The sequence below is a fragment of the Xiphias gladius genome, chromosome 8 (genome assembly GCF_016859285.1).
Source record: "Xiphias gladius isolate SHS-SW01 ecotype Sanya breed wild chromosome 8, ASM1685928v1, whole genome shotgun sequence".
In the NCBI taxonomy this organism is placed as follows: Eukaryota; Metazoa; Chordata; class Actinopteri; order Istiophoriformes; family Xiphiidae; genus Xiphias; species Xiphias gladius.
The window spans coordinates 19,681,258-19,698,231 of record NC_053407.1 but is presented as its reverse complement, the minus strand read 5'-3'; the positions used below and the strand labels follow the sequence as shown (position 1 = coordinate 19,698,231).

The 16,974-nt window shown below is 43.8% G+C and overlaps 2 protein-coding genes across 5 annotated transcripts; both read right to left on the bottom strand.

The window, feature by feature from the left end:
* LOC120793234 (aquaporin-9-like) lies at positions 1 to 4,367 on the bottom strand. Of its 2 annotated transcripts, XM_040133116.1 has the most exons (6): positions 4,107 to 4,367; positions 3,661 to 3,787; positions 2,463 to 2,600; positions 2,142 to 2,260; positions 1,093 to 1,310; positions 1 to 804 (listed from the first exon to the last, which is right to left on the bottom strand). In XM_040133116.1, exons 1-6 carry the CDS (start codon positions 4,206 to 4,208, stop codon positions 597 to 599), a joined length of 912 nt encoding a protein of 303 aa, XP_039989050.1. In that variant the 5' UTR covers positions 4,209 to 4,367; the 3' UTR covers positions 1 to 596. The 2 variants fall into 2 exon arrangements, with proteins under 2 accessions (XP_039989050.1, XP_039989049.1); XM_040133115.1 differs by having other exon boundaries at positions 3,661 to 4,184.
* Positions 4,368 to 4,486: 119 nt separating this feature from the next.
* LOC120793750 (cingulin-like protein 1) lies at positions 4,487 to 16,619 on the bottom strand. Of its 3 annotated transcripts, none has more exons than XM_040134084.1 (20): positions 16,573 to 16,619; positions 15,936 to 15,995; positions 13,788 to 14,789; positions 13,620 to 13,714; positions 12,419 to 12,524; positions 12,224 to 12,319; positions 11,980 to 12,128; positions 11,217 to 11,358; positions 10,896 to 11,108; positions 10,586 to 10,792; positions 10,318 to 10,422; positions 9,879 to 10,031; positions 9,477 to 9,647; positions 8,983 to 9,135; positions 7,625 to 7,714; positions 6,787 to 6,870; positions 5,679 to 5,803; positions 5,291 to 5,399; positions 5,031 to 5,194; positions 4,487 to 4,930 (listed from the first exon to the last, which is right to left on the bottom strand). In XM_040134084.1, the coding sequence occupies exons 3-20, from the start codon at positions 14,760 to 14,762 to the stop codon at positions 4,861 to 4,863; spliced, it is 3,207 nt and encodes a 1,068-aa protein (XP_039990018.1). In that variant the 5' UTR covers positions 14,763 to 14,789; positions 15,936 to 15,995; positions 16,573 to 16,619; the 3' UTR covers positions 4,487 to 4,860. The 3 variants fall into 3 exon arrangements, with proteins under 3 accessions (XP_039990018.1, XP_039990016.1, XP_039990019.1); XM_040134082.1 differs by having other exon boundaries at positions 16,468 to 16,594; XM_040134085.1 differs by lacking the exon at positions 15,936 to 15,995 and having other exon boundaries at positions 16,468 to 16,594.
* Between the last annotated feature and the right edge of the window lie 355 nt (positions 16,620 to 16,974).

The window sequence follows — 16,974 nt, the reverse complement described above, 5'->3', positions numbered from 1 at the left end:
ACAAAAAAAAAAAAAATGTAAGTGAATATACAGATAAACTATCAAAACCACTAAAGAAAATGGGAGCAAACCTAAAAGGAAACTGGCATGCAGGTTAAACTATTATTCCAGTGTGAGTTGTTTCCAAGTGAGTATATTCAAATGAAGGGTAATATTTACAATACAGTATTTACAACACATTTATGAAAAGTCATAACAATGTGGAGCAGGACTGAGATTTTCATGTGTTTGTGAGACATAAAACATAAAAAGTTACATTGAGGAGGAGACAGTCCAGCATTGGTTTGGAAACCAGTATCAGCGCCGTGCAACTAGCTGCAGTTTTTTAGTCTAAAACGTTTCCTAATTTATTTTACTTTGTGTTTTGACCCGTGAAGGTTTTAACGGTGCCGCCACTGAGCTGGAAAAGCTTGTCCCTGCAGAGCATAAAGTCAATCAGAAGTGTTACTACAGCCTATCCTGCTATTAAAGGGTTTACCACAGAGAGCAGACTGACAGAGGAAGCCCGCCGCTGTGCCGGGTGCTTGTCGTCTGATTGACAGCAAAACAGCTGAATCTGACCAGTCAGTCCTGGAGGTTAATGTCTTTTTTTTTTTTTAGCTCATGGTGATCATCTCATATTTGTCCTTCAGACTGCTGTCCTCGTCCTCCTCGTCTTCCTCCTCCTCCTCGTCCTCCTCATGGGGCGTCTCAGGCTCGTTGTGGTGGTGGTGCAGCTCGATGAGCAGGTAGTAGACGACGGCTGCGACAACCCCCCCCACCATGGGCCCCGCCACGGGGATCCACCACCAGTAGTCCGCGGTGCTGCAAACACCGACGTATACAAAGAAAAAAGAAGAAAGAATTGAACACAGCTCTGGCACTCACTCAAGCAACTGGCACAGAGGCACAGATGGCGTATTTGGGCTAGTCCATTCTCTAAGGGCCAAACTAATTGTTGCCTGAAGACCCATTCATGTTACGTTTCCCTGTATTTGATCCAGCCCAGGTATACGGGAGAAATCACACAGCTTAATATAAGGCACTTTGGGGGGGGAATTCTGATCTATTAAAAACACAACCCTAATCTGTCTTCCTCTGTTGTACCGTTACCTAAAAACCTCCATCCCCCACCCTGCTACAGCCGTGAACAGTCGGGGTCCCAGGTCTCTGGCGGGGTTCAGGGGGTAGCCACAGTTCAGTCCCATGGACACGCCGATTGCCATGATGATCAGCCCGATGGCCAGCGGCTCCACGCCCTTAGGAGCTCCAATGTTTCCGCCATCGATGATTGCAAGGATACACAGGACCAACATGCCCGTCCCCACCACCTGAAGGAGCACAGCATCACTTTGTTGATATACTGTAGTTTACAGGACAAACACAATACTTTTAAAAAACAGCATCATAACAAACACTGGTAACTTCCCAATTACAGTGTTGATTGATTTTCTTTTTCCTCATTATTTTATTTTATGTTATCCTGTTTATCTTGCCCTGAGTTTTTTAGGAGAGGAGAAGCTTTTAGCTCCCTACCTCCCCTGCACAAGCTTTTGTGTAGTTTACTTTCATGCATGTAAAAGTGCTTCCGTTTTTTTCTGAACGTTTAAATATTGTATCTTTTATGATAACTATATTTTTAATGTGCAAACAAATAAATGAAAATAGATAAATAAAATGTGTAGTTGGTACAGTTGTCAGGCTTTATTGGTTAGCATTTTGGTCTGTCATTCCTTATCCTAATGGTTCAAATCTAGGTTTTAAGTGCGGTTAATTATTTAAGCAAAAAGTATTTAGGGATCGCAAATGGTTCCTCACCTCCGAGCACCACTGTTACACAGAACTAACAAAGAAAACATTAACATAAGCACAATCAGACTAATTCAACTGATCTGATTCACCTGATGCGGTTTTCAAAAGTTTTAAGCTGGTAGACGTGTTATTTTTGGATCGTGTTAAGTATAGATTTGACCTCCCGGTGAATGGCAGGAAATGGTTCATTAGGCCCAAAACCAAGCAAAAGAGGGGGTGTTCTCAGACTAACTGGGGCAATCAATTTCGCATTAGCCATGTTTTCCAGACTTTGCGGTATTTAGAGCCTGAACGGGAGCGGCAGTCCCTAATAGAGGTGAGGTCATTGGGTCACAGCAACCAGAGCTCACCTGATCAATGAAGCCGCCAAGGGCTGACAGGTGTCTCGCGGGGTAGGAAGCAAAAATGTGACCTGTTGCATTGATTCCCGTCACGGACAGAATCCCGCTGGTGAAGTCCATGAAAGCATCTGTGCGGAGGACAAACAGACAGTCGGAACTGTGCACAATGGTTGCTTTCATCCAGGAGCTATCTCATATTGATGGACGTGTGGCTGAAATATTTTTTACTGTGAGAGCTCAATAATGACAGATTGGGTTGGGTTGACAGTTGGGTTTCTTAGGGCTGGTTTAATAAGGATGTGTAAGAGAGTAAAGTTCAGGTGTACTCACCATAGTATAATCCAAAGACTGCAGCAGCTCCAGCAAAAGCACCAAGAAACTGAGCGATGACATAGAAGGGAAACTTCCAAATCTTCAGCTTGCCCAGAATCACCATGGCCAGGGACACAGCAGGGTTCACATGGCCCCCTGGGACGGAGGACAAAGCACAGAGTGAAAGAGGGGTGCAGTGGTTGGGGGTGGCTGGCATGATAGCCTCTCCATCATTAGCGAGGCCGTCACCTTTACAAGAGGCAGCAGAAGGGGGGGGCAGCCCCCAGGGCGGTGCTGGGCTTTGTTATGTATGTTCAAGAGCAAAGAGGCAGAATAATGGTCACATATTAGAAATTCATCCTGTGAGTCAAAACACAAAAGTCAGCATTATTCTGTTCCCTTTTTAATCAAGCTGTGCTCACATCCTTCAAGCTTTTAGTTTTTAAAAACATATTAAAAATCTTTTGATCTGCCTTTATGAAATACAATTGGTCCTTTTGATGTAGACCTGGAGGGAGCTGCTGCTCAGAGGAGGCAAGCAATCTCGTTTGGACTGAGTCTGGTCTCTGTTCCCCGTTCGCTGATGAACGTAGCCTATGATCAATGGAGTTTGCAGGACATTTAGTGCCGAGGGTTATGTATGACCCTGGAGAGGGTGTGCACTAGCACTAACAAATCAATGGTCAGTACACATTCACTGAATCTGGACGGAGAGCTGGCACATTCCTGCTGAGACCGGAGCTGGGGAGATGACACATGGCTGAGCAGGAAGCCATAAAGTTATGTTATTACAAGCTGCGAGCCACATGAGTAACAATGCTTTGATTACAACACATGCAAGGAACCTGTGCCAGACTGTTTTATATGCTCTGGCACAGGCTGTTTGTATTAACCATGAATTATTTTAATGCATCATAGAGTCTGTGGTGCTGAACAGGAGATTATACAGCGGCAAAGAAGCTGAATTTGCAACTGTTCACAACTATATTATTAAAACTGATGACGTTTTCCAGTTGATCTGACAGGACGCCAATATCAGCAGAGTGGGAAATTGATCTCAGCAACGTCCATCAACAATTATTTACTAAATCGTTTTGTACATGCTTTAAATTCAAAGTATGTCATGTCAAACACTGTTAGTGGGGTGTCGTGGCTCATATGAGATCAGTTCTACTTTAGTGGAGATAAACAGGTGCATTCATGAAGTCATATTTACCTGACACTCCACCAGCCACATACGCCGCCATCATCAGTCCTACGGAGAAGCCGATGTGGACAGTGAGAGGCTCACCCAGGGTGTTTCGACTGAGCACGGTTTGAGCGACTGAGCCACAGCCGAACAACTGACCAACAGGGAGGAAGACAACAACAGCAACAACAGATTTATACCAACATCTGTTCAAGGGAATTAAACCTCTTTTTAAAGGAAAGTCATTAACATTCCTGAAGATCCGCTTGAGTGGTCTGGACCTCAACAAAAAACTGAAAATTAACATATAAACAACATCTCAGACTTGAAAACTTAAGAAAGAGAAGCTCAACTTCAAAATCTGTCAGAAGGCAAATACATTTTATATATTGCACTACACTGAAGTATTCTGCACTATTGCTCAGTCCAAAGCTCATCTGAAAAACAATTTTACCAAGCAAGGGGTTACTTACAACCAAGACAAACGTCCCGAGGAATTCTGCCAGGAATTCCTTGAGTATTCCATGTTTGAGAGCACAGTGTTGCCTCATGCTTCTCTTGTGCTGTATTTCCATGTATCACTGTGCAAAATGCTGTTAAAGCTGCCAGATGTCCAGCAGTGTGAACCTCTCATGTCAAATCCCCACCTCTACCCCGACCACAGCCATTCAGCACAGACCATTGATCCACGTGTACAACCGTCGCGCTCTTCTCGTCAGCCTCAGCCCAACACGCAAAAGCTCACAGCCGAGGCCAGGTGATTGAAAGGTGTGTTTTCGCTTGCATTTCCTTTAACTATAAATCAAAATCTGATCTGGTATTCTTTATTTATGTGTGTAGCCACAGACAAACTCTCAGATTTACGGAATCATCATACAGCTGGATCGATTTCAGTTTTAAGAGATTCTGGAGGTGTATAAACATGAGTGAACGCTGGGAAAGCATTTTAATACATTTAATCATTCAGTTTAAGATTTGCAGTTTGCACCATGTTAACTCATACAGCAATTGAATAACTTAGGAAACAAAACAAAAAATCAATTTCAGTAAATAGGTTGGAATTTGTCACATTGTAAAACACAAGTTTTTTAAGATATTGTAGTTATACATGTTACCACAAGAGGTCAGCCTCGACAAGCTGCCATGCTGCTCTCAACTGGAAACCTTATGAGATCACACCTGAGTTGTTAATATGCAGAATTATTAAATCAGTGATTCCTCAGTCAGTCAGTCAGAGCCAAAGTCGTCCACGTCGTTCACATCATCCTTAATGGTAGGAGGTGATTTCTTCTTACGCCTGTTGATGCAAAAACATAAAACTGCCAGAGTTAAAGAACATGATTTAATGTAACAGTATATCAAACCCAGAAACCCAGTGGCAGAAGGTGAGTGGTCACCTCATCTCATTCCGCAGTGTGCTCAGTTGACCATGAAGCTGCTCGTTGGCCTCGATCTGCTCATCCAGTTCTCTCTGCAGTTTTTTTTTGCTGTGTTCCAGACGCTCGATCTCCTCCTCCGCCTCATCCATCTGCCTCTTTGCCGTCTTCAGCCTCTGAGTCAGCTGCAGAGTTCCCAAAAGTGAGACATTGAATCACGAGTCAAGCCCTGCTGCTTCTGACTACTTAACTTCTTTCTTAATGCTTAAATATGCGTCTACCTGATCTCTCTGGTTCAGCAGGTTGATGTGCTCCTCATCCGCCTGCATCTTCATCTCCTTCGCTTTGCGCTCCAGCTTGCGGTTTGCTTGTTGCAGGCTGTTGTTGTCTCTGAGGGCAAAAGCACCAAGAGATCACGTCGCTGCTGCAGCTTCCTGTAACTCAACACCTTCCCTGTGTGTTCGGCCCAGAGATACTCTCGCTCTTACAACCACAGAGAAAGTGATATGAGTGGGTTCATCGCTCCAAGAGCTACCATCAAGTGTCTAATGGAACTATTATCCAAAGTGTCTTCTAATTGTTAGCCTAAGCTGGTAAACACAAATTCTGTATACACTTATGTCTGTAACTAATATTAATGTGAACGCGGATGCGGATGTGGATGCTTACCGTTCTTCTCCTTGCAACCTTTCCTCCAGTTCCTGGATGCGGCTGTTAAGTTTGGAGACCAGTGAATCCTGGTTGGTCCTCTGTGATCCTTCCAGATGAGTCACTCTGCTCTTCAGGTCTTTATTCTGACAGAGGAAATCAAATGGAAGAGTGACATAAATGAGGCAAAAATTAAGGTATCCCGTGGAACGTTTGACCCCCTAGTAGCGCCATGGTGCAACATAATGTGTGTTTTTTACAAATGAGTCTCATTTTTGTTTTTCTTGCGGTAGAGCGCGCGGATGATGCGATACACAGTCACCACATCAAGTTATTTCAAAATTTTCCAGATAATTGGCTTTGCAAATGTTTCATGACGACGGAATTCACACGATGCATTTTGGTTTTTGCGTTCGAGAAAACCCCACAGGACATCTTTAAGTGGGTTTACACTCGTACTTCAATGTCAGCAGAGTAATAATGCTGAATTATCTGTAGAGTTAAATGTCCTACAGATGTGATGACAGGTACTGTGAGTTTGCTGAGTGGCAGATGGTGTCAGCGGTCACAAAATATATTTAGAAAATCAATTTAAATTTCTTTTTAATGAGTCATTATTTTATTTTTATCCTTCAACAGAGCTAACCCCCTACATAAAACCATTTTAACTCTGGTGAGCTTGACATTTCATTATCAACCACTTGATAAAAAAGTCTTGGCACAAGGTCCACTTTCTGGAAACTGTTCTGAGCTTTCAGCCACATCCCACGGTCTTCATCAGCAGATTGAGTTTGCCCGGTTTTCATAGAGATAATTCAGTAGTTATCACGATTCAAGACTAAAGATTTAGAGTAAAAATGTATTAATTAAAAAAAGAGATATAAAGGATAACATTTCGAAGATAAAAAATTAAATAAGTATTAAAAAGTGCATACTGTCAATATAGGAAAATTGTTAAAAGTATATACGTCACATTTTTAGGCGGACTACACAGTCACATGATAACGGGTGGTCAGATATGGTATGGAGACAATAACCCACATCTCTGATCGAGGATAGTCTCTGAAAAATGACTCAACCCTGGTTTGTTATCCAGCATTGCCAGAGTGAGGGGGTCAGGGGTCAGTACCTGTCTCTCCAGGCTCGTCTTGTCACACTCCAGGTCCTGTCTGACTGCTCTCTCCTGCATCAGCTCGTTCCTCATCTGATCCATCTGTCACACACACAACCCACGGAGAGAGAAACACAGTTTCAGTCATTGCATAACATGTGCATATGTAGTCCCTTCCATTTTAACTGAAAACACGGCTGTACGTTATGAAAAAGGGCAGAACATGTTGACGAGCACTTTCGGGTTAAAGGAAAAGTGTCCAGCTTAATTCCTAAAGCCTGAGGAAATGCCGTCTGTTCTGAGTGGCCACATCAGATCTAAAGGCTCTTTCCTCTCTAATAACATCCAGAGGCCCAGTGAAGGGAGTGTGAATAGCTGCTCACAATTGTTAGCTGCTTTTTGTCTTTGCACTGCACCCAAAACTGTGTTTTGTGTCAATTAGTCTGCACCACTTTTCTCCAATGAATGGTGGCCTACTTTACAGACACCCTGTGGATGCGAGGCTCTTATGACGGCATCGGATAAAGAAACACAGGGTATGTGAAGTAAGAGGGATTCAGTCATATTTCAGGGCAGTTACGAAGTGAGTGTTAAGGCACAGAAGCAAAACTTGTTAAACTAGCTGGTCTGAAAAGCAGCTTTCAGTTTCTGCTGGGAAATCTGAGTACTCAGCCCGACATCTGTTTATGATAAAAACAGACGTAGGTATGGGGGTTCAATCTTGTGACTGGGCATAATTCAATCACTGATGGGTTGTCTCTTTACAGTCGGGGAAATTTACGAATGTCGGCAAATACAAAATGAGAGCCTTGTGCAGAAAAAAAACAAGAAAAGACAGTGAAGGAAGTAGACCTGCCTGCTCTTTGGTTTTGTCTAAACGTTCCATCAGGCGGTCGGCACTGCAGCGCTCATCATTAAGATCTTCTGCTAGGTGAGTGATACGTCCCTGAGTCGAGAGGAAAACATGAAAAATGTGTCGGACCATCATCAAGTTAATTTATATTAAGCTACACAACAAAATTGACCAGTACAGAGAACATGAGGAATCTATCCCCTGAGGCTGTGGTTAGAAAACTGACTCAGAGAAAAGGGTTATTGGGTAAATAACATATGAGGGGGCCCGTGGGAAAAATGCAGTTAAGACAAAGATAATATCATTTAAAAAAAGGGGATAATAATTAAAGGATGTGAGTGTTGGACAATGGAAGGGTGGGAAAAAGCGAAAGGAGATTCCTGAGAACACCCAGACAAGTCTGATAACTTTTGACAGTAAACACGAGCCTCCTCGGTTGATACGCAGTGTCAACAGTGAGCACACTGGTGTCACTGTGTGATGTTTTGTCATTAGCAAGACAAACAGTGCTGAGCTGTGAGATGCTGTTGCCATGGCTCCTTGCAGCGACCCTTATATTTCACAGGAACCAGTGTGCGCAAATACTGGCACCTGAGAAGATAAACATGTGATAAAGTAAAGTGTGCTGGACTGTCTGCCCTAATAAGAGTGAGAACAGTTTCTAATTGAGAAGTTCACCTGGTCATCAGTGTCAAAAGGCAGCTTTTTAGTAAAACATTTTCAGTATATATTATTATGACAGGAATAATTACCTAAATACCTGCTTTGGGTGAATTTTAATCTCTAAACTTCAGCCAGAGGATTTGACCTGCTGTGAGCTCAAAGATATTTAAAATCATCTGGCCTCATTAAAACCTGTCAAAACTGGCTGCAAAGTTTAAAAAAGGCTTGAATGACAATATAGTAAAGCATACTTGTAATAAAGTTATAAATATTATTAATGGGAGAATTTATAATTGTTGGCAAATACTGTGCATTAATAAAAACTTAGAAATGTCCTTATATCCGCTATCTCAACTACATTATAGTGTGTTATAAACCAATAATTAGATGCTTGCATACTGCTTATAAATGTTAAATAGGGCAAGTTAAAGTAAAGTGTTACAGACAATTTTGTGGACAAAATATTTTCATGCCAATGAATGATAAAACATGTAGCATGTGAGTATATTTTCATTCTTTTTTGTTTCTGTCTTCACTCAAAAGCAACAATTTATTCATATTTATGTTAATCCAAATGAAAAGTGTTTTCTACATTCTGCACTGCGACAAAGAAGAACCAGGTCAGTGGATGCATGTTTATGTTCTGACAACGTCTTCATTCGATGCGTTTCCTGAGGGGACGTTCCAGAGACATTTACCTCCATGAGTTTGACCTGTCGCTCTCTCTCTTCCACCGCGGCTGCGTTCCTCTCCTCCAGCTCCTCCACCCTCTGCTCCAGCTGCCGGCCCCTCAGCTGGGCCTCCTGCTGCTCCCGGCGACACCGCTGCAGATCCTCCTCCAGAGGAAGGAGCTGAACACAGAACAGACCCCTGAGTAAACACGCACCATGAGATAAGGTAACGTGCAGCGTTTGGTGTTGGGCAGCGGCTGCAGTCAATCAGACATTATCAGGAAAACACAGACTTAATCAAGTCTGGTAACACATCTGACTAACACTGAAAGTTTTTATTAAATCTCCCACAAAGCTTTTGAAAAATTCTCTTAGGATCCTCATAGCAACTTCTCAGGAGAAAAATCCTGAAACAAAGGGACATAACTCCTTTTTATCCTGTCGCTGACTTTCTGTTTTATTGGTGACCGAGACAGTTGAACCCACGAACTGATGAATCAGAGAAAAAATGAGTACCACACCTCTTCCTGCAGTTTTTTGGCTGCCTGTCGGAATTTCTCCAGCTCGGTTCCCTTTTCCTGCAGCTGTCTCCGCAGCTCAGCCAACTCCCTCTGACTCTTTTCTCTGGCCTCATCGACCTGGTTCTGAAGTATGTCTGTAGACGCCTCGCACTCCTCCATGATGCTATTCATCTGACCAGACCGAACAAAAAGCTTTTAAAGTCAGATATGTGTTAATGTCTCTGGGTATATGAACAAAGGGGGATGAAAGAAACTATGCAAGTACAAGAAATATCAGATTTCTCTGCCGATCTCTTGTGTGGCTTCAGGGTTAAGATAACAGATTTTTTAGGTCTCCTTAGGCTCCAAAAAATGTTGAATTTTCACATTGGGCCTAATAAATAATCCCAGTGCACCACTCACCTTCCTCTGCAGTTGCTCCACAGCCCGGTCCTGCAGCCTCCTCTCGTCCTCCAGTTCGGTCTTTGTCTTCCATAGCTCCTCTATTTGTTTCCTCTCATCCTTGAGCTTCTCCTTCAGGTCCCTGTGCTCATGATTGAGTTTAGTCAGCTTACTCTGTCAAAAGAAAACAGTGGAAAGGGGAGACTGTGAGCCTCCAATCATTGCTAAAAAGCATCTCATGTCAGGATATCAGTCATGAGCTTAGTGCCATTCAAGCTGCTTCCTCTTTTGTTTAATCATTCTTTGAGACAGGAAACATGGAAAGAGAAGGAGATGAAAACAAAGCACTGGGTGGGACTCACACTGGGAACATTGTAGCTACATGGTAACATCGTGGATCACTAGGCCACCACCACGCCCCAAGGCGGCTCCTCTGAGGCTGACAGCGACCTGGCCTTACCTGCACGTCCTCCAACCGAGTGAGCAGCGATTGGTTAGACTGACACATCTCCTCCTCATTCCTCCTCACATCTTTTAGCGTTTCCTCAACCTGCTGCTTTTCCCTCTGAGGAGCAAGACAAAGAACAACAGCAATATACATAAAAATTACAGATCAAATCAGTTAGATAATCTTTGATTTTAGAAAAATCCAGTAAATAAAACATGTTCCCGTAAAAAATTTGTTCAACATCAAAATACTTCCACCCCCACTCACACCTTCTCCATACCTCCAGCTGCTTCGCTCTCTGCTCCAGCAGTCTCTCTGTGGTTTTAGCCTCCTGGATTGCCTGGTTCAGCTGATCCACTTTCTTGTTGAGCTCCTGCACCTTTCCTCTCAGCTGATCTCTCTCCTGGCTCAGCTCCTTCAGCTGCACCTTAGCTACACCTTTCTCCTCCTCTGCCTCAACCCTCTCCTGACCCAGCAGAGCATTGCTCTAAAGACAGGATGGAGTAATAAATGATGACCATGAGAAATAAACCACATTTTGGCTTACGAAATAAAGAGAAATCAAAAGAGATGCCCATCTTCCCTGTTACCTCCTTAGCCAGCTCTAAGTCCCTGAGCAGCTTCTCAAGCTCCTGCTCATATTCATCCTTCAGAGCGGCCGTGTATTTGTCATGAGTCTCCACCTCCTCTTTGAACGCCCCCTTCAGGGCATTGAGCTCCCTTTCCCGGCGGTGCAGCACCTCCTCCTGCTCCTCCTTAACCTGTAGCATCTCCTGAAAGTCCACACGCAGCTGCGCCATATCCTGACAGACATCCATCATATTACAGTGTCAGTGCCTTGTGTCCAGCGAAGAAGCTTTACAGCTGCTGTTGATTTGTGAAGTGTATCTCCTACACCTGGTTTCATTTACCTGTAGAAGGACTTCTTTCTCCGTATTTATCACCTCTGCCTTCTTGGCTTGGTCCAGCTCATCATGCATCTCAGAGAGCTGCTGCTGAAGGTCTTTCATCTCCGTCCTAGATCTTTCTCTCTCTGCCTTCATCTGACTCAACCTGACAACACACGAGAAACGAAGATATGCAGGAAAGACAGACATAGTTCGGTTAAATATTTTGTATCAAAAGATACGAAAGAAGCGTTCTTACCAAAGTTTTAGATGTGCTGTATAGGACTAGATAACAAAAACGGATATCTGCACACTTAATCCAAGTGGTATTTGACTCTGCTTACGGTCTAATGATCTTCATCACATCACACATTACAGTTCACTTGAATGACCTAAGAGCACGAGCAGAGGCTTCTTCAACGAAAGTCAAGCACAGCGTTGAGCTAAAGTGTGTGGTTATTCTGTTTAGTCCTGCATGTTGTGCAACGGTTTCATTTGCTGTCCATGGAAAACATACTCTTTCTTCCGTGGCACCGGACACCTACGAGAATCATTTAAAGGAATAGTTCGGCTTTTGAGGGAGTGCACTTATTTGCTTTCTTGCCAAGAGTTAGATGAGAACAATGATACCAATCTCAGGTCTGTATGGTTACCATGAATCTCCTGCCAGCGGAGAGTTTAAATAAGACAAAAATCTTCTCAATTCTCCTTTCAGCTGATAAGATGTGAGTATTTTACAGAGCTTTACTTTGAAATTTTCTGAATGACTGAGGGGCCAAATCCTTACTCCTGTTTGGTAGACTGAAGTTTTGCCTCGATTTCAGCCAGTCTGTCCCTGAGTTTGCAGAGCTCTGTCTGACTGTGGGTCAACTCTTCCTGAAGTTTCTTCTTCTCTGTCCTGGCCTTCTCACAGGCCTTGGCTAGAGTCTTTTCATTCTGCACAACACAACAACAGAAAAGGACACCATCAGTCACAGGAACAGGAAGTGATTGGTTTAGAGGTGAATCAGCAGGATGGGACCACACTGCACCTTCATCTCAGTTTCCAGTTTTTGCTTTAACACAGACGCTTCTTTCTCCAGCTCTGCCTGTTTCTCCTGCAACTGCTCCACCTCTGCTGCACAATCCTACATGAGAAGCGAGGTGTGGTTGGGGGTGTCAGACAAAGACATCAAGTCATGCTGACCAGCTATCAACACTGGCAAACATCCCATCCCAACACTCACTTTTTCCTCCTCCTCCACATTCTCAGCTGTCTGCCACTTGAGCTTGTTGATCCTTTCAAGCAGCAGGTTGACTTTCCTCTGAGTGGTGGAGTCATCATCAGTCGTCCTGAGAAGCAAGAAAAATATCTCGTAAACACATCTACAGGGATGTAATGATAAAATGAAATCTAGTCAGTTTCCAGCTCAACAAATACGTGGGCGGGGCAGGACTCTGAGTGGTGTGAATTTGTTTGTACTTTTGGTATCCTGAGAGGAAAACATGTAAGAGCTTTAACTCAACCCGTTTTAGGTATGAAGAGTTTTTTTTTTTTTTAAACTTCAGCACATATTTGAAAATAGGCACTGATAAGTCTTAAAAACTTTACTAGTGAGTAAGTTATTTATCAGTGGAAACGAGGTTCATTCTTTGCATTCCGGACTGGTGTGTGTTTGAGTACACATAGCTCATCTTGACTGCACTACACACCATTGGATCCCTCCACTGAAAGTGGAAATGCAAACTCATTTATTAAGTTGTTTCAAAGGAATAGTTTGATATTTTGGGAAATGTGCTTATTTTCCTTCTTGTCAAGAGTTAGATGAGAGGATTGACACCACTCTCCTGTTTTTATGCTAAATATCAAGCTAAAACTAACAGCTAGCTAGTTTAGCTTAAAGCATAGTCTGAAAAAGTCTGAAAACACAGGGAAACAGAAAAATCCATCTACTAGCATCTATAAAGCTCACTAGTTAACAGGTCATATCTCGTTTGTTTGACTACAGGAAGTAGCTGCACCCGGGCCAAGAATTAGTCCAGAACATAGAACAGAACAACATTAGAGGTGTTGTTTGGTTGATTTTGTAACCATCTGGACAGAGTCGTGCTTATCTGGTTCTCCATTTCCAGTCTTCTTTAAATGTAATTTCATTCTATTTTAATCGGTTATATTTTATTTATTTTCCATTTAGCTTTTTATTATGTTATTGTTATACTAACGCCTTGCTTTGCCTCGTGTAAAGCACTTTGAATTGCCTCTGTGTTTAGAAGGTGCCACACAAATAAAGTTGCCTTGCCTTTGCGCTAAGCTAAGCTAAGCAGCTCAAACACGAAAGTGGTATCAATGCTCTCACATAACTGTCAGCAAGAAAGCAAATCACCACTAGTTCCAAAAATGTTGAGCTATTCCTTTAAGTAAAACTGCTGAAAGCTGAGGGAACTTACCCATCCTTGAGATAAGTGAACAGTATTTGTTTTGTCGTGTCTTCAGTTGGGTCTGCTGAGAGTTCTTGCTGTCCTTTCAGGAGATCAGGAGTGACCTGGTTAGAGAACATACAGCAGATAAATACAACCTTCAAAAGGACAACTGTGCTCTAAAGCAAATCTCATTACCTGTGCATCTCTTTCGTCAGATTGATCAGTCTGGTCACTACATGGTCTGGAGAGAGAGGGTTTCTCTGTTTTGTGAAGCAGTTTTGCAGCCTGTGGAGATAACGTCTCTTTTCCATGATGTCCTTTGAGCAGTGTCCTGGGCTGGTTCTCCTCCCTTGTATTTGCCAGAGAGGCCTCTCCACCAAGGAGTCGAGCCCTGGCTGACCCGGGAGGATATATCCCACCTGGGGTCTCCCCCCTGACGCCCTTCAGAGACGAGGGTCTGCTGGAGGAAGAGGAGGACGAAGAGGAGTCTGAAGTTCGACGGCTGTCCGCGCTGCGTGACCTTTGACACTGCTCAGGGTTCAGCCTGTTCCTTGGGCCGCCTCTTCCTCTCCGCTGGCTGCTGTTGAACTGGTTTATTAGCCTCCCCACAGATAAGAAGGAGTCTGTGTCCACTGAGTTTGGGGACCTTGCAAGGATGTCTCCACCTGAGGGGGTTTCCTTATTCTGGGCCAACTCCACCTGCTCTCCCCCTGGGCCCTCAGCCGGCAGAGGGATCCTGGGTTTGGTCATGTTAGCAGTCTGGGTTGTCTCAGGAAGAAGTCCAGGTTGGGCGACTGAGGCCGTTTGCGAAGGAATGACTAGGTTTAGGTTATTGCTTTCAGGGTCATAAGGTCTCAGAATCTCTGGGTGTTTCTGATAATGAAAAACAGAGGAGGCTGCAGTCCTCTGGGTCTCAGCTGGAGCGTGTCTTTCATCCACAGACCTCCTCACCATACCCGGCTTGTAACCCGTCTGGTGAGTGATGACAGAGATATCCCTGTGGCTCTCCTGGCCAGAACTATTCAGAACCACATATGGTTGCCCTTTGATCCCCTGAACCTGCACCCGCACTCCAAACAAGTTGTCCTGGCTGCCTCTGGGACTGTGTTGCTGCATGTAGCTCCTCTGTATTCTGATGTCTGGAGAGCTGCTCGGTGTGTTAGACTCCATCTTGATTCCACTAGATTAACAGATGAACTGGCGAAAAAAAACAGACAGGTGAGTTAAAAAGCGGCACTGAGGGAGACTCCTACATGGGAAGGTGAAATTGAAAACTGATGCATCAGGTTGGTCAAGCTGAGGTTGGTGTTTACAAAACAATGGAGCAGGGCTGTCTGTCACAGTGGGACACAGTGACAGACATCCAGGGAGCTCCTCACACAGCTGCACTCATCCAACATAGAGACACAATAAATAGACACTGACAAGGGGCTGATATTGCTGTGCAATGAAAACAGCTCCTTCTGTGTGCCAATGACAGTGTACTATTGTTCAGCCAAAGCTGAGCCAACTGCATGACGACTAAGACTGGCCAAGGTCTCCGAGGTGTCGTCACCCACTTCATGGCATAACACTTGACGAAAACGTTTTTGAACGAATATGCTACTGTGAGGCCGAAACAAAAGAACACAGAGGTGTTGTGCTGCAGACCAAACGGTATCTTTTTAAGGGCATCATCCCGAGCGTGGATACTTAAATTTTTAACACTACAGACAGCAGCTCTTTTATTGTAAGTGTAAGTTCAGAAATAAAAGTATTTGTACCACTTTCTAAAGAGGTAACCTTCATTAAAGGTTTATAAGCTGTGACAAATGGCTTTATTAATAGTTATCAGTGATCCACTAAAGCTTTATAGATCAGATATAAGCAATTAATAAGAACCACTTCGGGTTGCCAAGTTGTACAAAATCCTCCTCCAGCACACTTGCTGAGTCCTTTTAGCTAGCTCTTATACTCATCAAGTCCACAAAAAAATCGACTTCTCTGGGGCATTTAATGCCTTTATTAGAGAGGTGACAGGAACTTAGAGGAGATGATCTGATATGCAGCAAAGGTCCCCAGACTCAAACCTAGGCCCCCATGGTGACCTCAGTTCTGTGCAGTTTTTGAGCTTGAAATTTTGATACTTCAACAGAGACTTCATAGATCAGTTTGAAGAAATTAATAAGAACAATTTTTGGATCGCCAAGCCGTGGAAAATCCTCCACCAACGCGCCACTTCCTTTGCCCTTTGAGCAAACTCTTACATTCATCAGGAAAGTCCACTCAAATGGACTTTTTGACCACCCAAATCCATTCAGCACCAACTTTAACAACATCAACTTATCAACATTGACTACTTACCAAAAGGGAATTGGTCGGACGGTCAACTGAAGGGGTCTTCTTAATGAATTAAAGAGCTTGCTGAAAAAAGACAAAGCAATTGTCATGCAGAAGGAGGATTTAATACAACCTGGCAACTCCTTTCACGTTCTTATTAATAGCTTATAACTGTTCTCTGAAACAAATAATTTATTAACCATTAATGACACCATTAATTACAGCTTATAACCCGGGTGAAAGTGTTATTTATCAGAAAGTGGTAGCAAAATATCTTAAGAAATATCATTTGCAAGTAGGCTACGAGTTTATTTGCCGTCTGATCTGCGTTTATCCGGTTTTACTTGATGGACTTCACACTGTTACCTTTAAACAAAAAAGGCCAGCGTTCAGTCGGGAGAAAATAGGCCCGCAGGTACATTATTACATTCAGCCACATGAAGGCTAGATATCAGCGAAAACTGCGTGTCCCGCTCAAGTATTACAGCAGGAACATAACAGATAAAGTGGGGGGGAAGAAAAAAAGAAGAAAGTACATTATGATTCCTAAACTCACCACTGAGCACAGCACATACACCACGGGTCGGCACCAGGTCGGTAACGTGGTTCTTCCCGCGAGCAAACATGGATAATAAAGCGATCGATCCGAGGTGAAACTTACCCGCTGTGTGTCCAGTCTGAGCGCTGAGTCCTCCGCCCTCCTCCTCCTCCTCCTCCTCATCCTCCTCCTCCGCCCGGACACGACCACACCGTCCCGCTCGGAGAGGCGTTCACTGCCCGCTCGGTGTCAGACAGTCGGGCCATTAGTGGGGTGTAACGAGCCGCACGAACGTTGCGGGGACGCGGTGATGATGAGAGCACCCGGGCCATCTATCGCGCTTTTACGGTCTCGAACAGCTTGTGGTGGGGGACACTGGACCGGATATGGGCTGAAGGAGGTTAAAAGTTCCCGTAAAGGTTTAAAGAGACTATTGCACGACTGACTTGGTTCAGGTGTTCAGTGTAGCCCACAGCACTGTGAGGCATTGACATCTCGGAACGTTTGAACGCCAGAAAGGAAAAC